The 24,910-nt window shown below is 44.8% G+C and overlaps 1 protein-coding gene across 6 annotated transcripts in view; it reads right to left on the minus strand.

The window, feature by feature from the left end:
- BCL2L13 (BCL2 like 13) overlaps positions 1-23,596 on the minus strand; it is a 65,881-nt gene extending 42,285 nt beyond the window's left edge. For 2 of the 6 annotated variants that reach the window (XM_067755945.1, XM_067755946.1), the window contains exons 1-2: positions 23,415-23,590; positions 12,184-12,354 (exon numbers count right to left, since the gene is read on the minus strand). In XM_067755945.1, the coding sequence (XP_067612046.1) occupies positions 12,184-12,304 (121 nt within the window). In that variant the 5' untranslated portion in view covers positions 12,305-12,354; positions 23,415-23,590. Of the gene's footprint in view, positions 1-12,183; positions 12,355-23,414 lie in introns of all 6 variants that reach the window. The other 4 variants (XR_010947404.1, XM_067755944.1, XM_067755943.1 and 1 more) reach the window with 4 other exon arrangements.
- Positions 23,597-24,910: the final 1,314 nt, after the last annotated feature.

Below are 24,910 nucleotides of genomic sequence, written 5' to 3' on the forward strand. Positions count from 1 at the left end.
AGGGGCACAAGGGCACTGTCGCACCCCCAGCCTCACTGCACCTGTGCACGAGCACACGCCAACACAAGAACAGAGCTGGACTTGGGACGTCGCGCTCCTCAGACACAGGGGAGCACAGATCATCCTGTCACCACACGAGACGGCACAGTCCTGGGTGGCCTGACTGTGCGAAGGAGCACGACGTGCGCCACTGTTGCCAGGCTGAAGGCGCTCATCACCGGATTCCCAACTCTGGACAGTCCATCAGAAAAATCAGAAAATTTTAAATGGAACACCTCATCACAAATTTCCTTGTGAAATAAGCAACGAAAACGAGGCCACAACCAAAGTTCCTAAGGGGCTCCACTGTTAGCCAAGGAAGGAACTTGTGTTTGACTGCAGCAGCTGAAGAAATGTGTCCAGAAAAAACAAAAGTTGAGTACTATTCGTCTTTTGAAGAGAACAGCTGCTCCGTGAGTTCAGGACACTGAGAACAACATCAACAATTAACTGAACTACAAGGCGACGACTCTGAGGGGCCTTCCTTGGCCCCGACAGATGGCTGAGGCTCAGCGGTCACCTGTTCTAGGGGCAGCGCCGCGCCGGAACCGACTCAAGAGCCGCCACAGCCTGCAGAGAGCAACCACGCACGGGACGCCCGCAAAGAAGCCGTGGAGACGCGGATTCACCACACCCCGGAGCGGAACCCGCCAAGCTGTGTTACTGATAGTGGCAAAACTGTGTGGAGCAGAAAAAGACGAATTTACAAGGACTGAAAATGCAAGGTATTTAACACCTATGCTCATTCACTGTATTCCTCAGTAGGTACTCTGGAAAATATTTAAATCCATCCTGTATAATGAACCGGGAGTTTCAACAGTGAACTTCACTCGCTGTCATGGACTTAATCATTAGCTTCATGAATTTTGGTCAGAAGTCTAAGCTGGATATCCTGACATACCCTATCACATAGCAGTTCAATGTCTAAAGAGTGGTAGCATTTCACTGCAATTTTTTGAGCTCAAAAGTGACACCAAGGTTTTTCTGAGGAAGAAGAACCGCCCTCAACCACTATTATCAAATGATGAGTAGCTTTGGAAACTAGCTTTCACTGCAGACTTGAAAATGTTTCTTCATGAACTAAAGCTAAAATCACAAGGCCTGCTGTTTGCCAACCCTGCCCTGGACAATGTCCCTAAGAGTCAATGGCACCCCCATGGACTGAGAAGGCCATCCTACCCAGGACACGCTGACTCCTGGGTCCACTGTTCCCTGGTGTGGGAGTTCATGTCACACAGGTAACAACCAGGAACCTATCCTTATCTTTAGCTACCACAGCCCATGAGACGGCAGCCCTAGGAGATCAGGTTAGCCTAAATGCCCTTGTGTGGAGTACAAGAGACTGGTCTTGGCCTACATCCTGGATGAAGAGGGAGGAGGACGTGTGGCTACCAATACCTCCTGCTGAGTTGGATTATTACTACTGGTTAGGTGGAGCAATCCACACATGCTAAGGAAGAAAAATAAGTGATTATCTGAAAAAAGTCCTGCTAGTCCCTGTGGGACTTACTCGCTTGGCTGAATCTGGGGTCCTGAGGTAGATGGCTGGGATCAACACTGCAGAATTATTCTCTCCATTACGCTCATTTGGGTTCTGTGGATGATAACCTTAATCAGGTGTTACATGAAACAAATGAATGGATTTCACTGCATGTAATCTGAGGGGTGGATGGCTGGGAGCGGCAGCCTGCTGTGAGCCCCAAGCATCCCTGTACGGCCTTGCTGAGCATGGCAAACTGAAGGCCTGACTGCCCTTTGACCCAGCCCTCTCCACAGCTGGCAGTGAAGGCAATCAGGCAGCTCCAACGACCACGTGACTGCTCACTCCTCGGCAAAGGGAACTTGACTTGCTTACTGTCTGCTGCAGAAGGTGCTGAGCCCTCAGGACCGGGTTCCTCAGCTGCACCACGACTCCTGCTTGAAAGGCCACCACGTGGGTTCATGGCATTGCCCTATGGTCCTTGAGGGCAGGGGAACCACTGCCGCCACAGTAACACTCCTGCTGTTTGCTGGGCTAGAGTATTAAACTGTCTGGCTCTAATCCACTGAGTCCCGATGTCTACTCTGGGCATCTACGGAATTAGGAGGTTGAAGTATAAAAACCACATATGTTTCATAAAATTAATTCCCAGAATCTTTCTCCCAAGCTGAAATATTGAAGACATAATCCCTGCCTCAGGGGACCTAACCATTTACGGAGTAAACACTATCAACACAGCTACTCAGCTGGACGCCCAGCAAATCTATTATGATGGATGCTCACTGAGTCTAAACACCTGAGTCTTAAAACAACAGAATCCAGCATTCTCAGAAGTTACAGTTAGTTCTTAAGACAATGTTTAGGGACTTCCCTGGTGGTCCAGTGGGTAAGACTATGCACTCCCAGTGCGGGCGGGGCCCAGGTTCAACCCCTAGTCGGGGAACTAGATCCCGCATGCATGCCGCAACTAAGAAGCCAGCATGCTGCAACTAAAGAGACCGCATGCTGCAACTAAAGAGCCCGCGTGCCGCAACTAAGACCTGGCACAGCCCCCCAAAAAAAATATGTGTAAAAACTTAAAAAGATGTGCTACATGGTATGACAACCTATAGGACACATTTATTTTAAATGGCAAGCTCCTCATAAAAATATTACTGATTCAGCAGTTTGACTCTAGACAATTTAGAAAAGTAAGTAACTGGGGAATAGTAAAAAGCAACACATAGAACCTCTCTTAACTACCCTCCACAAGTGATGTGCTGAGTTACAAGACCCACTGCGGGCTGAGCACATGTGTACAGGGCGTGTGCCTACCAAGAATCAGTTATCGTTCTCCCAGCCTGTTTAGGAAAGTTATACTGGGAATACTGGGACTTCCCTAGCAGTCCAGTGCTTAGGACTCTGTGCTTCCACTGTAGGGCGCACGGGTTCGATCCCTGATTGCGGAACTAAGATCTCACAAGCTGCACAGCACGGCCAAAAAAAAACCATTATACTGGTCACTGAAATTCTGTAATTTATTTAAAATCACAGATATCATTGAAAGATGACATGCAAAGAGGCGTGATATTTCTATGAAAGCTAAATTAAATGTTTTGAGAAGTGGCTTTAAAAATACCACATCAAATTGGGTGTGACAGAAACAACTAAAAGACTGGGGAGAATCATAAAAGTTTAGAATGACTCTTCACAGAAACTGCTTCACAAGTGTCTCTATGTTCTTGCTCCACTTTAAATAAGCATAAACTTAAAACAATAGGTAATAGATATAGAGGTACGGTTTATGGTAGAAAGATGACATGGACTTCCAATCAACAGACCCATATTCAAAAACAAAAAAGCCTTGGCTGTACACCAAAATTGCTATGTACATTCATTAACATTTTAAGTTAGAATTTCTTATGATAAACTCTTTATTTAGGATACCCTTTTGCCTTGACTTTTTCAATTAAATTCCTACTACCACTGTTAGTCACCTAGGTGGCCCGGTGGATAAGACTCTGAGCTCCCAATGCAGGGGTCCAGGTTCAATCCCTGATCAGTGAATTAGATCCCACAAGCCGCAACTAAAAGATCCCACACGCACAAGGAAGATCATGTGTGCCACAACTAACACCCGGCACAGCCAAATAAATAAATAAATATTTTTAAAACATTTAAAAAAGGGGGTGGTGCTCTGTGGTAAACCAAAAACTGTACACAGCAGTGCTACTGATGTTTAAGATGACACAAACATGCAACAACGGAGATAAAATACACAAACACGCAAACATGTTTTAAGATAAAACAGTGAAAAAAATCGCAAATAACTGACTACAACTATTTGAAAGCCATGTGCATACTGATTAATATCAGAGGACAACAGAGAGTAAAATAGCTGCTGTGTGAGTTTGCTGAAATAATCAATGTTTCATATCACATTTTCTTTTATGAGTTTGTTTGTTTTGCGGTACGCGGGCCTCTCACTGCTGTGGCCTCTCCCGTTGCGAAGCACAGGCTCCAGACGCACAGGCCCAGCGGCCATGGCTCACGGGCCCAACCGATCAGCAGCATGTGGGATCCTCCCGGACCGGGGCACAAACCTGCGTCCCCTGCATCGGCAGGCGGACTCTCAACAACGGCGCCACCAGGGAAGGCCCTTTTATGAGTTTTTAAAGCCATTTTGAAGTAATTTTGTTTAAACAGCAGCCTACCTCGGGGTACTTAAAATATGATTCGAAGTTTAAAAACAGAACACACCCACTAGTTACAATGTCAGCATTTCAATGAACTTTCTTAGGACATCTTTGGTCATCCCTTCTGCTAGAAAGGTACTGGAGCCCATCATTTCTCAATCTCAACATTACCCTTTTTTACAAATTTTATTTATTTTTAAAATTTTATTATTTTTTAACATCTTTATTGGAGTATAATTGCTTTACAATGGTGTGTTAGTTTCTGCTTTATAACAAAGTGAGTCAGCTATACATATACATACATCCCCATATCTCCTCCCTCTTGCGTCTCCCTCCCACCCTCCCTATCCCACCCCTCTAGGTGGTCACAAAGCACCGAGCTGATCTCCCTGTGCTATGTGGCTGCTTCCAACTAGCCATCCATTTTACATTTGGTAGTGTGTATAAGTCAGCGCTACTCCCTCACTTCACCCCAGCTTACCCTTCCCCCTCCCCATGTCCTCAAGTCCATTCTCTACGTCTATGTCTTTATTTCTGTCCTGCCCCTAGGTTCATCAGAACCCATGTGTTTTTTTTAGATTCTATATATATATGTGTTAGCATATGGTATTTGTTTTTCTCTTTCTGACTTACTTCACTGTGTATGACAGACTCTAGGTCTATCCACCCCACTACAAATAACTCAATTTCGTTTCTTTTATGGCTGAGGAATATTCCATTGAACATATGTGCCACACCTTATCCATTCATCTGTCGATGGACACTTAGGTTGCTTCCATGTCCTGGCTATTGTAAACAGTGCTGCAGTAAACATTGGGGGGCGTGTGTCTTTTTGAATTATGGTTTTCTCAGGGTATATGCCCAGTAGTGGGATTGCTGGATCATATGGTAATTCTATTTTTAGTTTTTTAAGGAACCTCCATACTCTTCTCCCTAGTGGCTGTATCGATTTACATTCCCACCAACAGTGCAAGAGGGTTCCCTTTTCTCCACACCCTCTCCAGCATTTATTGTTTGTAGATGTTTTGATGATGGTCATTCTGACTGGTGTGAAGTGATACCTCACGGTAGTTTTGATTTGCATTTCTCGAATGATTAGTGGTGTTGAGCATCTTTTCATGTGTTTGTTGGCAATCTGTATGTCTTCTTTGGAGAAATGTCTATTTAGGTCTTCTGCCCATTTTGGGGTTGGGTTGTTTGGTTTTTTGATATCGAGCTGCATGAGCTCCTTGTATATTCTGGAGATTAATCCTTTGTTACTTTGTTTGCAAGTATTTTCTCCCATTCTGAGGGTTGTCTTTTTGCCTTGTTTATGCTTTCCTTTGCTGCGCCAAAGCCTTTAAGTTTCATTAGGTCCCCTTTGTTTATTTTTGGTTTTATTTCCTTTTCTCTAGGAGGCGGGTCAAAGGAGATCTTGCTGTGATTTATGTCATAGAGTGTTCTACCTGTTTTCCTCAAAGAGTTTTATGGTGTCTGGCCTTACATTTAGGTCTTTAGTCCATTTTGAGTTTATTTTTGTGTATGGTGTTAGGGAATGTTCTAATTTCACTGTTTCACATGCAGCTGTCCAGTTTTCCAACCACCACTTACTGAAGAGGCTGTCCTTTCTCCAATGTATATCCTTGCCTCCTTTATCAAAGATAAGGTGACCATATGCGCGTGGGTTTATCTCTGGGCTTTCTATCCTGTTCTATTGATCTATATTTCTGTTTTTGTGCCAGTACCATACTGTCTTGATTACTGTAGCTTTGTACTATAGTCTGAAGTCCAGGAGCCTGATTCCTCCAGCTCCGTTTTTCTTTCTCAAGATTGCTTTGGCTATTCAGAGTCTTTTCTGTTTCCAAATTGTGCAATTTTTGGTTCTAGTTCTGTGAAAAATGCCATTGGTAGTTTGATAGGGATTGCACTGAATCTGTAGATTGCTTTGGGTAGTATAATCATTTTCACAATGTCGATTATTCCAATCCAAGAACATGGTATATCTCTCCATCTGTTTGTATCATCTTTAATTTCTTTTAACAGTGCCTTATGGTTTTCTGCATACAAGTCTTTTGCCCCCTTAGGTAGGTTTATTCCTAGGTATTTTATTCTTTTTGTTGCAGTGGTAAATGGGAGTGTTTCCTTAATTTCTCTTTCAGATTTCATCATTAGTGTATAGGGATGTGAGAGATTTCTGTGCATTAATTTTGTACCCTGCTAGTTTACCAAATTCATTGATTAGCTCTAGTAGTTTTCTGGTAGCATCTGTAGGATTCTCTATGTACAGTATCATATCATCTGCAGACAGTGACAGTTTTACTTGTTCTTTTCCGATTTGGATTCCTTTTTCTTTTTCTTCTCTGATTTCTGTGGCTAAAAGTTCCAAAACTATGTTAAATAATAGTGGGCAACCTTGGCAACCTTGTCTTGTTCCTGATCTTAAGAGGAAATGGTTTCAGTTTTTCACCATTGAGAACGATGTTGGCTGTGAGTGTGTCATATATGGCCTTTATTATGTTGAGGTAGGTTCCCTCTATGCCTACTTTCTGGAGAGTTTTTATCATAACTGGGTGTTGAATTTTGTCAAAAGCTTTTTCTGCATCTTTTTCTGATCATATGGTTTTTATCCTTCAATTTGTTAATATGGTGTATCCCACTGATTGATTTGCATATATCGAAGAATCCTTGCATTCCTGGGATAAACCCCACTTGATCATGGTGTATGATCCTTTTAATGTGCTGTTGGATTCTGTTTGCTAGTATTTTGTTGAGGACTTTTGCATCTATGTTCATCAGAGATTCTGGCCTGTAGTTTTCTTTTTTTGTGACATCTTTGTCTGGTTTTGGTATCAGGGTGATGGTGGCCTTGTAAAATGAGTTTGGGAGTGTTCCTCCATCTGTTATATTTAGGAAGAGTTTGATAAGGATAGGTGTTAGCTCTTCTCTGAATGTTTGATAGAATTCACCTGTGAAGCCATCTGGTCCTGGGCTTTTCTTTCTTTTTTTTTCTTTTCTCTTTTTTTTTTTGCGGTACGCGGGCCGCTCCCGTTGCGGAGCACAGGCTCTGGACGCACAGGCTCAGCGGCCATGGCTCACGGGCCCAGCCGCTCCGCAGCATGTGGGATCTTCCTGGACCGGGGCACGAACCCACGTCCCCTGCATCGGCAGGCGGACTCTCAACCACTGTGCCACCAGGGAAGCCCCTGGGCTTTTCTTTGATGGAAGATTTTTAATCACAGTTTCAATTTCAGTGCTTCTGATTCATCTGTTTATATTTTCTATTTCTTCCTGGTTCAGTCTCGAAGTTTGTGCTTTTCTAAGAATTTGTCCACTTCTGCCAGGTTGCCCATTTTACTGGAATATAGTAGCTTGTAGTAATCTCTCATGATCCTTTGTATTTCTGCAGTGTCAGTTGTTACTTCTCCTTTTTCATTTCTAATTCTGTTGACTTGAGTCTTCTCCCTTTGTTTCTTGATGAGTCTGGCTAATGGTTTATCAATTTTGTTTATCTTCTCAAAGAACGAGCTTTTAGTTTTATTGCTCTTTGTTACTGTTTCCTTCATTTCTTTTTCATTTATTTATGATCTGCTTTTATGCTTTCTTTCCTTCTGCTAACTTTTTTGTTGTTGTTCTTCTTCTTTCTCTAATTGCTTTAGGTGTAAGGTTAGGTTGTTTGAGGTTTTTCTTGTTTCTTGTGGTAGGATTGTATTGCTATAAACTTCCCTCTTAGAACTGCTTTTGCTGCATCCCATAGGTTTTGGGTAGTTGTGTTTTCATTGTCATTTGTTTCTAGGTATTTTTTTGATTTCCCCTTTGATTTCTTCAGTGATCTCCTGGTTATTTAGTAGTGTATTGTTTAGCCTCCATGTGTTTGTATTTTTTACATTTTTTTTCCTGTAACTGATATCTACTCTCATAGCATTGTGGTTGGAAAAGATCTTGATACGATTTCAGCTTTCTTAAATTTACCAAGGCTTGATCTGTGACCCAAGACATGGTCTATCCTGGAGAATGTTCCATGAGCACTTGAGAAGAAAGTGTATTCTGTTGTTTTTGGATGGAATGTCCTATAAATATCAATTAAGTCCATCTTGTTTAATGTGTCATTTAAAGTTTGTGTCTTCTTATTTATTTTCATTTTGGATGACCTGTCCATTGGTGAAGGTGGGGAGTTAAAGTCCCCTACTATTATCGTGTTACTGTCTATTTTCCCCTTTATGGCTGTTAGCATTTGCCTTACGTATTGAGGTGCTCCTGTGTTGGGTGCATAAATATTTACAATTGTTAAATCTTCTTCTTGGATTGATCCCTTGATCATTTGTAGTGTCCTTCTTTGTCTCTTGTAATAGTCTTTATTTTAAAGTCTATTTTGTCTGACATGAGAATTACTACTCCAGCTTTCTTTTGATTTCCATGTGCATGGAGTATCTTTTTTTTTTCCATCCCCTCACTTTCAGTCTGTATGTGTCCCTAGGTTTGAAGTGGGTCTCTTGTAGACAGCTTACATATGGGTCTTGTTTTCGTATCCATTCCGCCAGTCTATGTCTTTTGGTTGGAGCATTTAATCCATTTACATTTAAGGTAATTATCAATATGTATGTTCCTATTACCATTTTCTTAACTGTTTTGGGTTTGTTTTTATAGGTCTTTTCCTTCTCTTGTTTTTCCTGCCTAGAGAAGTTCCTTTCGCATTTGTTTTAAAGCTGGTTTGGTGGTGCTGAATTCTCTTAACTTTTGCTTATCTGTAAAGGTTTTAATTTCTCCATTGAATCTGAATGAGATCCTTCCTGGGTAGAGTAATCTTGGTTGTAGGTCTTTCCCTTTCATCACTTTAAATATGTCCTGCCACTCCCTTCTGGCTTGCAGAGTTTCTGCTGAAAGATCCCCTGTTAACCTTATGGGGATTCCCTTGTATGTTATTTGTTGCTTTTCCCTTGCTGCTTTTAATATTTTTTCTTTGTATTTAATTTTTGATAGTTTGATTAATATGTGTCTCCGTGTGTTTCTCTTTGGATTTATCCTGTATGGTACTCTCTGTGCTTCCTGGACTTGACTATGTCCTTTCCCACGTTAGGGAAGTTTTCAACTATAATGTCTTCAAATATTTTCTGAGACACTTTCTTCTTCTCCTCTTCTTCTGGACCCCTATAATTCGAATGTTGGTGCGTCTAATGTTGTCCCAGAGGGTCTGAGACTGCCTTCAATTCCTTTCATTCTTTTTTCTTTATTCTGCTCCCTGGCAGTTATTTCCACCATTTTGTCTTCCAGCTCACTTATCTGTTTTTCTGCCTCAGTTACTGTGTTATTGATTCCTTCTAGAGTGTTTTTAATGTCAGTAACTGTGCTGTTCATCACTGTGTGTTTGCTCTTTAGTTCTTCTAGGTCCTTGTTGAATTTTTCTTGTATTTTCTGCATTCTCTTTCCAAGATTTTGGATCATCTGCACTATCCTTACTCTGAATTATTTTTCAGGTAGGTTGCCTATTTCATCTTCATTTATTTGGTCTTTTAGGTTTTTAACCTTGCTCCTTTGTCTGTAACATATTTTTTTGTCATTTTTTTTCTTTTTTTTTTTTTTTTTGGATGATTGGTGCTGTATTCCTGTCCTACTGGTTGTTTGGCCTGAAACATCCAGCACTGGAGTTTGCAGGCAGTTGGATAGAGCTGGGTCTTGGTGCTGAGATGAGGACCTCCAGGAGGCCTCACTCCGACTGATACTCCCTGGGGTCTGAGGTTCTCTGTTAGTCCAGAGGTTTGGACTCGGAGCTCCCACCACAGGAGCTTGGGCCTGATATCCGGCCTGGGAATCAAGATCCTACAAGCTGCATGGCACAGAAAAAAAAAAAAAGAAAAACAAAAGGAAGAAAGAAAGACAAAAAGGAGCAGTACAATATCAAAAAATAAAAAACAAAATAAAATTAATAAGATAAAAAATGTATTAGGACAAATAAAACTATAATTGAAACAACTGCAATAAGGTAAAATAAAACCACAGCGGAAAAAAGAAAGAAAAAAAAAGTGCCTTGGCCTTGGGGGGGTAGTTTAGGCGGGGCGTGAAACTTAGGCAGGGCTGGGGTTTAGGGTAGGGTGGGACTTAGGCGGTGGGGGGTGGGGGTGTGAGCATGGGGCAGAGCCTAGGCAGGGCGACCTTCAGTGTGGGGCGGGGCCTCTGCTTAGGACCTGCCCAGAAGGGGAGAGGCAGCATGTGGAAAGGAGGGCCTCTGGAGTGTGGGGTTCTGGAGTCTGGAGTCTGGAGGTAGGGCCCTGAGTGAGCATGTGTGGGTGGGGCTTAGGCCCAGCACATTGGAGGGGGTCTCAGGGGGGGTCTCTGAGTGTAGAGGTGGGGCCCTGGCTGGGGGTGCAGGGGCGGGGCTTGGGCTCTGCACGGCAGGAGGGAGGCTCCAAGGGCAGAGGATTAGGCCGGGAGCCCAACTGGCTCCCCAGTGCCTGAGTAGACAGGGAAAGTGCTGGCCCCGTTCCCATCCATTCCTTCGCGCCCCTCCCCCACCGTCTCCCCCAGGGTCTCCCCAGTTGCTGCTGGACCCCTAACCGTGGGTGGGTCCCGCTGGGTGGGTGGACCCCTAACCGTGGGTGGGTCCCCTCCCCCAGCCGCCCCTCAGGGGTGCCGGTCCCGGAGGTCCGGCCTTTACTTTTGCTCCCCCTTCCCTGCCTCCCACTCCCTCAGGACCCGCGTGGCTGGAGGGGGCCTGGGTGGGCAGAGGATCAGGCTGGGGACCTCAACAGCTTCCCAGGGGCCCAAGTGGACAGGGGAAACCTGGCCATGCCCCCTTTTGATCCTCTGTCCTCCCAATGGTTCCCCAATTTCCCCCTTCGGGCGTGGGATCCCTTCCCCTCCCCCAGCCACCCCTCAGGGGCTCCTGTCCCATCCGGCCTCCACTTCTCCTCCCCCTTCACTCCCCCTATGCCCACGTCCTCCCCAGTCGCTGGGGGTTCCTCTCGTCCCCTTAGGTGTCCGTGGTCCCCCACTGGTGCCTGGTAGGTGCCCTAGTTGTGAGTAGACATGAATTCCGTGTCGTCCTAGTACCAACACTACCCATTCTTGAGCTAAAATAGCAGCAAATAAATAAGAACTACCTCCATGGCTGTAGTAAAAATCTATGGATAAGAATATTTAAGATGATGATGTTGCATCTTAACGAAGAAGATTAATTCAGCCTCTAGTAACTGTTTCAAGCTTCGTTTGGCAAATTATTTAAAGAAGGACATATACAACTTCGTGATACAAAGAACTGCGCTAAAAACTCTCTAAGTCTGATCGACTGTTTACATCTAATATCCCTATTACTATATATAAAATAAACAACAAGGACCTACTGTATAGCACAGGGAACTCTACTCCATATTTTGTGATAACCTATAAGGTAAAAGAATCTGAAAAAAAAAGATATATATGTATATATATATAACTGAATCACTTTGCTGTACACCTGAAACTAACACAAGATTGTAAATCAACTATACTTCAATTAAAAAAAAACCCTAATAGCCTTGAAAAAAGGTAATTTGAGGAACTCAACTGTGTTATAAACTTTAAAAATAATTATATAATTCTAATCTATGGCTTGCTAAGTATGAAATCTCTAAAGGCAGATGGGTTTCTGTTTATTTACATTTTTCCCTGTACCAATGGCAATCATTTAAAATATGGAGCTCTTGGGAATTCCCCGGCGGTCCAGTGGTTAGGACTCCAGGCTTCCACTGTCGGGGCCATGGGTTCAATCCCTGGTCAGGGAACTAAGATCCCGCAAGCCGCATGGTACGGCCAAAAAATAAATAAATAAAATATCGAGCTCTTAAAAAACATGAAAAGTCATGCTTGTGGGAATGGATGAGGGGATGGGAAGGGATGGAGTGGCTCTTATTCTTTAAGAGCCTATTAGTATTATTCAATCTTATAACCAGAGCTATAAGTTACGTAGATACATATAATTTTGCACACATGAAGTAATTATTACTACTTAATACAACCACCACAAGCCAAAGATAATACCTTGGGGTGAGGAAAGATGTTGCTCCTGCAGCTTCTCCAGAGAGAGGAGTCCCAAGTAGCTGAGGACAACATACTTTGTTTCATAGTGAAATCCTAGAGGCACAGTAGTAGAGGACGCCATGGGGTCGGCTGGCAGAGCTCCGGAAAGGTCTACTTACAGATGTGTAAAACCTAAAAACATAAAAGTATTTTTTCAGTTTAAAGTTTATTACAGGGGCTTCCCTGGAGACACAGTAGTTAAGCATCCACCTGCCAATGCAGGAGACATGGGTTTGAGCCCTGGTCCAGGAAGATCCCACATGCCGCGGAGCAACTGAGCCCATGCGCCACAAATACTGAGCCTGTGCTCTAGAGCTCGCGAGCCACAACTACTGAGCCCACATGCCACAACTCCTGAAGCCCGCACGCCTACAGCCCATGGTCTGCAACAAGAGAAGTCACCACAACGAAGAGTAGCCCCTGCTCACCGCAACTAGAGAAAGCCCGTGCATAGCAATGAAGACCCAACACAGCCAAAAATAAAGTAAAAATAAATAAACGTATAAAAAAGAAAATAAATAAAGTTTATTACGTGCCAGTACATTTTCCCATTGACTCCAACTATTCAACTAAATACCAAAATAAATATTTCTTGGCCTTTTTTTTCTCAGTAATCTTTAAAAAACATAATTTAATTTATTGACAAGTAGGAATTTATTTATTCGGATATCAAATCAAAAGCAAATTTCTGGGCTCCCCTCATGAGGCAGTAGTTAAGAATCCGCCTGCCAACGCAGGGTACATGGGTTCGAGCCCTGGTCCGGGAAGATCCCACATGCCACGGAACAACTAAGCCCGTGCACCACAACTACTGAGCCTGCGCTCTAGAGCCTGTGAGCCACAACTACTGAAGGCCACGTGCCTAGAGCCCGTGCTCCTGAACAAGAAGCCACTGCAATGAGAAGCCCACACACCGCAACGAAGAGTAGCCCCTGCTCGCCACAACTAGAGAGCGCCCGCATAGCAACAAAGACCCAACGCAGCCAAAAATAATAAATAAAAACAATAAAGTTCCCTTAAAAAAAAAAAAGAAAATTTCCCTTTCTACCTCTCCCTAGTTACTCTATTTTCACCTATGTGGCAAAAACACTAGCTCTGCCCTCTCTTTACCTTCCCCCCAGAGCCAGCATATGTTCTCTTATTTCTTTTACTAGTAAAGCCTACTAAATTTCAGCTACGTCCATGGCCACACAGCTGCAAACAACATTTCCCTGTTTCCTTTACAGCTTCGTGTGCTACAAGGTTAGCCTGAGCCTGAGGAAGAAGAGCAGAAGTTACATGTGCAATGTGGTGGTGGCGGGGGTCTCTCCTTGAAGACTTCCTCTTTCCTCCTCTCTGGGTTTGAAATGTGCATATGGCAGACACCTCACTCTGACATGCAAACAAGGACACCACTCCAGGGGACGGCACGAGACAGAAGGGACCTGGGTCCCTGAATGACCCCGTGGAGCAGAGCTGCCCTGCCCGCCTTGACCACTAGCCTCTGACTCCTATTCAAGCCACTTTATTCTGAATCTCTTCAATAGGTACTTTAACTTGTATCCTAATCAATGCAAGTAAAATTCACTTCTCCATGTGGACTTAACAGCTGTTTTACATACCATGTACCCCCCTTTTTAAAAGACATACTCTCTTAGCAACTTTCAAATATGCAAGGCAGAATTATATACTATAGACACCAGACTGTACATTACATCCCCAGGACTTATTTATTTCACAATGAGAAGTTTGTATCTTTTGACCCCTACTACGTACCTTAATAGTTGTTTCAAACCAAAATGTCTTATTAAGAAGTTTCCAAATAATTGTTTTCTACTGAAAACAATGATACAGACTGTTTTAAGATCTTAAGAAATATCTGTGCATTGGGCACAAAGGCTTAAGCTCAATCGCCTGCCCTCAGGAGTTTTCTATCAAGTAGAGGAAAACAAAAGCATAGAAACAAATAAGAACAATAAAATTCTGTGATACGAGTCAGTATACATGAGTGGGAAGGGCAACCCAAAACAAGGAACAGGTAATTCTCTCGAGAGAAAGAAAAAAGAAGTGGAGGGCTTCCCTCGTGGCACAGTGGTTAAGAATCTGCCTGCCAATGCAGGGGACACGGGTTCGAGCCCTGGTCTGGGAAGATCCCACATGCTGCAGAGCACCTAAGCCCGTGCGCCACAACTACTGAGCATGCGCTCTAGAGTCTGCGAGCCACAACTACTGAGCCCTTGTGCTGCAACTATTGAAGCCTGCACACCTAGAGCATGTGCTCCACAACAAGAGAAGCCACTGCAATGAGAAGCCCATGCATTGCAACGAAGAATAGGCCCCGCTCGCTGCAACTAGAGAAAGCCCGCACACAGCAACGAAGACCCAACACAGCCAAAAATAAATAAATAAAATAAATAAATTTTTTTTAAAAAAGTGGAAATCAGGAAAGGCTTTATAAGGTAAAATCTGAGCAGATCTTGGAACGTGAGTGATTAGTCACCAACTGACCCAGCTGGGGAATGGGACGACGTGAACTTTAGATGTCAAGTAGACCCGGAAAAGGCACAGAAGTGTTTTGGAACAGCAGGGAACAACACAAAAATTACCCACTTGACATGGCAAAGTCCTATGATACAAGGAGGATGGGGCTCACAGTAGTCAGCATGTGGCCTGCCTCGTATGCTACAGGATGCTTGGCAGCTCGGGTTTTATCCTGTAAGCTGGAAAATTATTTTAACCATGTCCATTAACGAACCCGCAGAACTGTATGCAAATTCTGTGCGCATGAGCATTTTTTCTGGAGGGAAAAAAAACCACTCAATTTCTTTCGGTAGCCTCTCAGATTAGATCATGATGCAAAAAAACGCTAGGAACTCTGTAGAACACCAGTAGGAATCACTGAAGGGTTTTGAGCAAGAGAAGCACATGAACAGATTATATTCTAGAAAAATCATCCTGGAGGCAGTGTGGAAGCCAGAACGGAGACTGGAGGCAAGGACACAAGTTAGGGTAATACTGGAAAAACCTGAACAGGAGCGTATGAAGGCACGACCCAGAGCAGGAACACAGGGAAGGAGAAGGGGACACAGGGAAAACTTGCAGATGCGTTTGAAGATCTGTGAACCAACTCAACGGCACTCACCAGGCAGCTGTACAGAACGTGGCGCTGCTCCTACTGCCCAAGTCACACAGTACAGCAAGAGCTGCTTGGTGGAGAGGACGACCAGTTCACTTGGGGGCGTACTGAGCTGTAGAATGCCCACAGCCGGCAAGGTGGAGATGAACAAAACGCTAGACATACAGGCCTTCAACTCAGAACGAGGTCTGCACTGGAGATAGAAAGCTGTGGCCTGCACAGAGGCGGGTCTACAGCGTCACCTACGGAGAGTGGACGGACAGCAGCGACGTCCAAGGGGAGGAAGCGCCAAAGTTTCCAGGAGGTGGGAGAAGGGGTGGCTGGGTTTGAAAAAGCATATTCATGCTTGGAAAAGCAAACATTACCTACTGTTTTCAGATTATAAGGTATAGAAAATAAATCTGAGTAAACCTTCAATCTTCTTTGTATCACTGACTCTCAGTGAGAGGATGGGAGGGAAGAATCACATTACCCCCGCCCCAACCCCGAGCACCACCAGAAGAGGAGCCAGAGATTTTTATTTATCAAAGGGAAAAAGGGTTTTTAAAAAACATGTTGAGAAACACTGGTTTAATCTGAAAAAGAAACCCAATTAGAATTCAAGGCAAAACTACCATTTCAGGGCTGGCCAAAAAGATGAGAAGCTGGCAGAGGAGCCCGCTAAGGTCTGCAGTGGACAGGCAGAAAGGCATAAAGGGGACAGGAGGGTGTGCTCAGAGTCGGGGGAGGCGCTTCGGGAAGAAGGCAGTACAAACAACACACCAAAAAAAATGCAACGTCAAGATGATGTCCCCGACAGGATGGGCTAATCTGACTGGCAGGGCAACGGCAGAGGCCAGGGACGTGATGAGCGAATGGAGGACTTCCCTGGTGATGCAGTGGTTAAGAATCCGCTTGCCAATGCAGGGGACACGGGTTCGAGCCCGGTCTGGGAAGATCCCCCATGCACCACAACTACTGAGCCCGAGTTCTAGAGCCCGCAAGCCACAACTACTGAGCCCACGTGCCACAACTACTGAGCCCAAGCGCCTAGAGCCCGTGCTCCACAACAAGAGAAGCCACCTCAATGAGAAGCCCACGCACGGAAACAAAGAGTAGCCCTCGCTCGCCACAACTAGAGAAAGCCCGTGTGCAGCAACGAAGACCCAATGCAGCCAAAAAATAAAATATAAATTAATTAAAAATAAAAAGGAAGAAATGAGCAGAAAAGAAAAAAAGAGTGAATGTAAAGTGAATCAGTAGAGAAAATGGGTTTTAGTCTATTCTTTCATGGTTTGAAGGGAAGACAAGAATGGAGGCTGGGGAGAGAGACAAAGGGTCTGAGAGTTCATTAATTTTGTTTTGTTTTATATACAATGAAAGAGACTTAAGCACGTTTACAGTCAGTGGAGAAGCCAATGAGATATAAATAGAGAGCAAGGAATAAATGATTAAGTTCCAAAAGAGAGGAGAAAAGAGCAAATCAGTAACAAAATTTAACGTATAAAAAGTCTCAGAATTTTTTGGTAACAGGAAAAAAGAAGTACTCATCTTCTGAATAATGCTTTATATTTTAAATATATTTTATATTTAAAAAAATTGATGTTCTAGAATTTGTTATAATCAAATTTCCTGTATTTATCCATGCACCCCAATGTTGGCTGCGTACTATTTAAAGTAGCCAAGACATGGAAACAACCTAAATGTCCACTGATAGATGAATGGATAAAGAAGATGTGGTGGCAATAATGCCATTTGCAGCAATATGGATGGACCTAGAGATTATCATACTAAGCGAAGTAAGTCAGACAGTGAAAGACAAATACCATATATCACTTACACGTGGAATCAAAAACAGGACACAAATGAACCCATCTACAAACAGAAACAGACTCATAAACATAGAAAACAGACTTGTGGCTGCCAAGGGTGAGGGAGGTGGGGGAGGGATGGATTGGGAGCTTGGGGTTAGGAGATGCACACTATAATATCAAGGATGGATAAACAACAAGGTCCTACCGTAGAGCACAGGGAACTACATACAATTTCCTGTGATAAACCATAATGGAAAAGAATATGAAAAAGAATGTATATGTGTGTGTGTGTATATATATACGTATAACAATCACTTTGCTGTACAGCAGAAATTAACACAACATTGGGAATTCCTTGGCGATCCAGTGGTTAGGACTCGGCGCTTTCACTGTCGTGGCCCAGGTTCAATCCCTGGGTTGGGGAATTAAGATCCCACAAGCCTCGCAGCCAAAAAAAAAAAAAAGAAAGAAAAAGAAATTTACGTAACATGTAAATCAACTATATTTCAATAAAACAAAATTTTAAAAAAATTTCTTGTATTTATCAAAAATCCGTACCTCTTAAGACACTTTTAGTTACACACCAACCCAGATGCTACAGACAAAGCACAGTTTACCAAGTATCCAAACTGGATTTTTAACCTAGTGCTCTTCAAATTTTCTTACAAATCCCTATCAACTAACCATAAATACCATCTTTTTTCCCTTAAATTTTATTTATTTATTTATTTTGGCCGTGTTGGGTCTTCATTGCTGCACACTGGTTTTCTCTAGTTGTGGCGAGCAGGGCTACTCTTCATTGCAGTGGCTTCTCTTGTTGCGGAGCACAGGCTTCAGTAGGTGTGGCACGTGGGCTTAGTTGCTCCGTGGCATGTGGGATCTTCCCAGACCAGGGCTCGAAGCCGTGTCCCCTGCACTGGCAGGCGGATTCTTAACCACTGAGCCACCAGGGAAGCCCCATAAATGCCATTTTAATCATGGATTTCATAATTCTCCACTATAAAGTCCTCAGCTCTAGTACACATGTTACTATCCATACGTCCACACAGTTGGTGACTGCTTCCATGACACTCAACCATTCTCAATGACTCACACTAATGGAGAAGCTGACCATACATACTTCCATCATTTAAGTTTAGTGCATGGTCTTTAGGCTTCAAATTTGTCTCTGACGTTCCAGTCATAAACAAACGAGACCCGCAGGATATAACATCCTTCCAACTCCTCTAACTTCACCTGAGCTGCCAGCTTATAGCAGCGAAGCAGCTCGTTCAGGCCTGTGTTTAGGTGATGGGGCAGGCAGACCTCAGAAACACTACTATGTGTCTACAACACAGGGAATATAGCCAGTATTTTATGATAGCTATAAATGAACTATAACCTTTAAAAACTGTGAATCACTATGTTGTACAACTGTAACACACAACATTGTACATCAACTATACTTCAATTAAAAATAAATAAACAGAAAGAAATGCTATCACAGGTCTCGTGCATTTGTATTAAATTACAATTTCTCAAAGGCACTGAAAATATGCCAAGTGTGAACTCTGCAGCACTGCTGCAGGGTATTCTGGGGAGAGAGGGCATCACTCCCTCTGCATACTCGGTGGTGACTAATCTGCATATTGCACAAAGAGCTCTTGCATTTCTATAAGATACCATAAATAAATCACCTCTGCACGAGACCTCTATTTCTGAAGCACTTTTCCACGTGTTGTCACAGTAATCCTGCACACCAGAAGGAAAAGATAACAGTCTCAACTTTATTAATGGACAAACAAGAATAGACAATTTATTTGCCCAAAATCGTAACAGCTAGTTAACAGTGCAACCACTTGGTTGAGTACATCCTCTTCCGCTCCGAACTCTTAGGCCTTAACTGTATTCATTCAATACACATCTCCTGCAAGCCAGGCAACGTGCTGGGTGAGAGGAACACAGAGGTGGAAACACTAACACTAATGATAACAGGAAAAAATGGTAGAAAAACAAGGCAATTTCCCAAATATCAGACACCCACAATACCAAAAGAAGCAAATTTGTCAATTTTCAGAACGGGACAGGGGGGCAAAAAGGAAAAAGACAGGTTAAAGAAAAAGTAAATATGATCTGAGACCACCACCCAGAGCTTTCCTGGAAGCAGGGGACCAGGCTCAGGTCCACCCCACTACTTACTCACCAACCAGAGGACAGTTCATGCCTAAGACAGCTCAAGCTTCCTTTTAAATGATGAAAAAGACATAGCTACTTTTACTCTTTAAATTTTATCTAGAACCCTATAGAATTCAAATTAGGTATAAGTGTTCTTGGTATCAAGAAGTGATTAAATACAAGAGTGATCTTCAATATAAAAACTCCTGCTTTTTACACAATTCTAACAACCTACTGAATACAGCTGTGTTACCCAGCTGTTTCTTTCTCTGCCTTACACCTTTAATTTGCTCTTCTCTCAAGTTACAGGTAGCTGTCAGCCAGATGGACAGCCTGAGGAAGCTCTGGGTAACTTAATCCTGTGTTTATACACACAGTTGGTGGCATCTCCGAAACATCCATGAGCCTTCAATAACAAATGTAATATCCACAATCTTACAATAAATCGTCTTTCTTTAAAACCAGATTTCTATTCTGAGTACCAGTGCAAATCCCAGGATGTTAATAGATAGTACTGTGGGAATTAGGCACATTTTATGAACAGTAACCAGAAGGTATACAGCAACTATTACATTCTACTTTAAATTCTTATGAAAAGCAAATCCGCAGCAACATGAGTTTTTTGTAGTTGTTTCCCAACCTTGTCTGATCATAATCATCTTGGAGGCTATTAAAAACAAATTTCTAGGGCTTCCCTGGTGGCGCAGTGGTTGGGAGTCCGCCTGCCGATGCAGGGGACACGGGTTCGTGCCCCGGTCAGGGAGGATCCCACATGCCGCGGAGTGGCTGGGCCCGGGAGCCATGGCCGCTGAGCCTGCGCCTCCGGAGCCTGTGCTCTACAACGGGAGAGGCCACGGCAGTGAGAGGCCCGCATACCGCAAAAAAACCAAAAAAACCAATTTCTAGCACCCACATCAGAAATACTAACTTAGAATATCATACCTATATTCTATTTCTTAACCCCATAGAACCACAGCAGAAAAATATTACAATCTAACATGATGTAATTATTTCAAGAAGCTTTGTATTTAGACTATCTCCTCCCACTAAAATAAAATTTTAATAAGATTGTTAAATACTGCAATAATGTGGAGTTGAGTAGATATACAATCCCAGTTTACAAAGAGAAAAGTGAAAATCCACAGATAATTCAGTCACAAATGAAAACTCTGGAGTTTTAAGCACGGACAAAGTTTTTGATTCCCCGATCCCAGTCTCCAGACCCACTGGTGGTTTTAGCAAAGAATTTTTAAGCTCCACGAAGTAGCATGAAGTCCAATGACTTTATTTCTTCAATCTGTACTTTATTAGGTATCATACAATTCTAGGACTTTCTGCAAAAGAAAAGTTACATAATCTTAATTAAAATTGTGAAACTGTAAAAATTTCACTGGGTCCAACTGAGAAATGCAACTAAGCATTTGAAAACTCAGCAGACACTAACTATTTCAGTGTCCACTGTCCCTTTCCAACTGGAACGTGCCTAACTGAAGACGCCAGTTCAATCCTGTGCTAAGGGCCGTCCAAAAATGTTTCCATTCAGCAGCTGGCACTCCAACATAATGTACTTAAAGAGAAATGCCTCACTCTCACTCTCCCCACAAACACATAGTCAAGCTTCCCATATATGAGTAGATAACGCACATAAAAGGGAAACATGAAAGTCAATTTCTCTGTTCCACTCCTACGTATGTGCCACAGAGAAATGAAAACACATTGTCTATGCAAAAACGTTCACATGAATGGTCACAGCAGCATTACGTATAACAGCCAAACAGTGGAAGTAACTGCCCGTCAACTGATGAATTTTAAAAACGTAGTCTATTCATACAATGCAACATTATGTGGCCATAAAAAGGAAAGCAATGCCACTACCTGCTACAACATGGAGGTAAAAGCCAGTCACAAAAGACCACATATTGTATAATTCTGTTCATATGAAATATCCAGAACTGGGGGATCTACAGAGAAGTAAAACAGTGGCTGCCTAGGTGGGGGAGTGTGGGAATAAAGAATGACTGCTAATGAGTACAAGGTTTCTTTCGGGAATGAAAACTGCAGTGATAGGTGCACACTCTGTGACTACACATGTGAACAACTTAATGGTATCTCAATAAAACACTACTTAAAAAAAAAATCAGCAACTCTGAAAGTAGCCCCCTTCCTTCAACCCTGTTAACATATATTAATTAAGAACTCTTGGGCTTCCCTGGTGGCGCAGTGCTTAAGAATCGCCTGCCAATGCAGGGGACACGGGTTCGAGCCCTGGTCCAGGAAGATCCCACATGCCACGGAGCAACTAAGCCCGTGAGCCACAACTACTGAGCCTGCACTCTAGAGCCCACGAGACACAACTACTGAGCCCGCGTGCCTAGAGTCCGTGCTCCGCAAGAGAAGCCACCACAATGAGAAGCCCGCGCACCCCAACGAAGAGTAGCCCCTGCTCGCCGCAACGAGAGAAAGCCCGCATGCAGCAACGAAGACCCAATACAGCCATAAATTAATTAATTTAAAAAAAAAAAAACTCTTGGGGGGGGACTTCCCTGGTGTCGCAGTGGTTAAGACTCTGTGCTCCCATTGCAGGGTGCCTGGTTCCATCCCTGGTCGGGGAACTAGATCCCGCATGCATGCTGCAACTAAGAAGTCCACGTGCCGCAACTAAGACTTGGCACACCTTAAACAGACAAATAAATAAATATGTTAAAAAAAAAAAAAAGAACTCTTGGGAATTCCCTGGCGGTCCAGTGGTTAAGACTGTGCTTCCATGGCAGGGGGCGGGGGTTCCATTCCTGGTCCGGGAACAAAGATCCCGCATGCTGCGCAGAGCAGCCAAAACAAAAAAGAACTCTTGGTGACCACTTATTTGGAATAACATATGCATCAAAATCAAGTTTGAAAAAACTATGATTAAAAAGCAGGATGGTGGTACTGTGATTGGCTAAAACTGCTGCTTTGTATGTCTAAAATGTTTCATAAGAGAAACATGTTCTTAAAAAAATACTTATTGTTGCAAATCACTTGTCCTAAAAGCTGAGCAAGATATGTAGTAAATATTGACTAACTGACGGGCTAACGAGCACCTTTTCTCTACAAAACGCCTTGGACTCAACCGTCTGTATCCCTCAACCGAACTCAATTACTGGGGTACGGTCCTCCGTAAGAAAATCCATCCTTTGGAAAAAAAAAAAATACTGAGAATGGTACTTGACCAATCAGAGTAAAAGAATTTTCAAAGTCCCTAACGGCCTATTATCAAACGAAGAATATTCCATAGTGGTTTAAAGATTTTCAATTTACAGTGTACATTTATTTATCCCGCGATGTACGTGAGGTATAAGCAGTTCACCACCTACACGAACACTTGCTTAATTTTCTGGGAGACTGAAGACAAGAAGGTACTAGAAGGGTGTGGCAACTCATCCAAGGTCACACAAGTCAGGGCAGAGACCAGCATTCTGGTTTACACCAAACCTCCCGGGGAAATCGCACTGACAGTTTCGCTGGAGGACTTGCTTGTTTTGCCCCACGTCGCAAAGAAACAGGGGAGAGGGGAGACCGTCAGTTTCGTTAAGAACTTGTACAGAAACCGGGCGCTGGCTGCACGGGTAACCGCGCGCTCGTGCGGGCATCGGGCCGACTCCGCAGGGCGGCGGCCAGGGCCCAAGACAGCGGGCCCGAGGCCCCGGCTCCCAGCGGGAAGCCCCATCTCGGAAAGTCCCGGCACGAAGGAGAGACACTCGGGGTCGGCCTGGGATGGTGGAAGAAAGACCAAAGGAAGAAACGACCTAGCGCGAACCGTGCCTCCTCTAAGGGTGGCAAAAACGAACACGTGAAATAATAGCAACAGCAATGACAGCGGCGTCGGAGCCGCCGGGAGGGGCACCGGGAACCTTGGGTTGAAGCCGCGGCGCGGCCGGCTGGCGGGGACCCAGGCCGCGAGCCCCGCGCACGCACCCCTCGCCCGAGGCCCACGCCCGCCGACCCGCGCCCGGACGCGTCTGAGGGGCAGCGGAACGGCCTCGCGCCCTCAGCCTCTCACTGCCCCCCATCTCCCGCGTCGGCCTCGGGACGCCTCGGGCGAAGCTGGGAAAGGGCCCGGCGAGGCCTGCCCGCAACCCCGCTCCCCTCACCTGGTCCAGGCCCGTGTCCCCGAAGAGGTGAAAACGCGGTGGCGGCGGCGGCGGCGGCTCCGCACAGGATCCCACAGCGGCGGTGGCGGTGGCGGTGGCGGCGGCGGCTCCGACCCGCGGTCCTAATCTACCGCCGCCGCCATGTTGGCGGGTGAGGTCACCCGGCGTGCTTCCGTCAGCGCCGGCGTCGGGGCGGGGAGCCGGGCGCGCCGCCAGGGCGGATCCGCCTTTCCAAGAGGAAGCCCGGACCACGGAGTCCCGGAGGCCTCTTGGCGCAGGTGTGAGCCGGAAGAGCCGCTCTCTCCCGGCCTGCTCGCCTCTTGGGGAGCAGCTCTATGGTTCCGGGCGGCGGCGGCCGGGGACCGCTGGGAAAGAGGTGGACTCGGACGGGCCCACCGTCGTGGGTGCGGAGGCTGGCGACGCTCGCCGGAGGAGCTGTAGGCGAGCCGGCTGACCGAGCGTGGAGTCCCGGGAGCTGCGGCGCCGCAGCGCCGGGTGGGGGGCTGGGCCTTGAGGGTACGGAGCGGGCGGGGGAGCGGGGCGCCGTAGCGCAGCGAGGAAGGAACGCATCTGCAGCTGCCACTGGGAGGCGGGGCGGTGTCTCCACCGCGCCCTGGAGGAGCCACTGTGTCCGGGCGCCTGACATGGTCGGGCGGAGGAGCTGAAGGCTGCCTGAGGACAAAAGGCCGATGGGCAGTGCCTGCTAGTGGGGTCAAGGGTTCTTTCTGGGGTGACGAAGATGTTCTCAGGGTGATTGTGCTGGTGGTTGCGCAGCTATGTGAATACAGTCACTTGAAGCCATTTAATTATACTCCGTTGTACATTTCAAAAAGGTGAATATCTCAATACAGCCGTGAAAAAAGAAGTGATAAAAACCTGAACTGATAATGAGGGTGGGTGGCGGAATCCGAAAGAAGGTTGGAGCTCCGAAGCTTTGGGCCCGAGTGACTGAGAACTCGGGTGGTGCTGTTCATAGTGAAATCGGACAGATTTGCCAAGGAGAGACTTAGTGAGCTACGAAAACTATCAATAGTTCCCTAATAGTACCTATTAACCAGGCCATATTAAATCCCCCCGATTCTCCAAGTAATGGCTCTTATAGTTTTTTTTAACATCTTTATTGGAGTATAATTGCTTCACAATGGTGTGTTAGTTTCTGCTGTATAACAAAGTGAATCAGCTATACGTATACATATATCCCCATATCCCCTCCCTCTTGTCTCCCCCCTCCCACCCTCCCTATCCCTCCCCTCTAGGTGGTCACAAAGCACCGAGCTGATCTCCCAGTGCTGTGAAGCTGCTTCCCACTAGCTATCTGTTTTACATTTGGTAGTGTATATATGTCAATGTTACTCTCTCACGTCGTCCCAGCTTACCCTTCCCCCTCCCCGTGTCCTCAAGTCCGTTCTCTATGTCTGCGTCTTTGTTCCCGTCCTGCCCCTGGGTTCATCAGAACCTTTTTTTTTTAGATTCCATATAGTTTTTGATTTAAACCA

The sequence above is a fragment of the Pseudorca crassidens genome, chromosome 11 (assembly GCF_039906515.1).
Source record: "Pseudorca crassidens isolate mPseCra1 chromosome 11, mPseCra1.hap1, whole genome shotgun sequence".
In the NCBI taxonomy this organism is placed as follows: Eukaryota; Metazoa; Chordata; class Mammalia; order Artiodactyla; family Delphinidae; genus Pseudorca; species Pseudorca crassidens.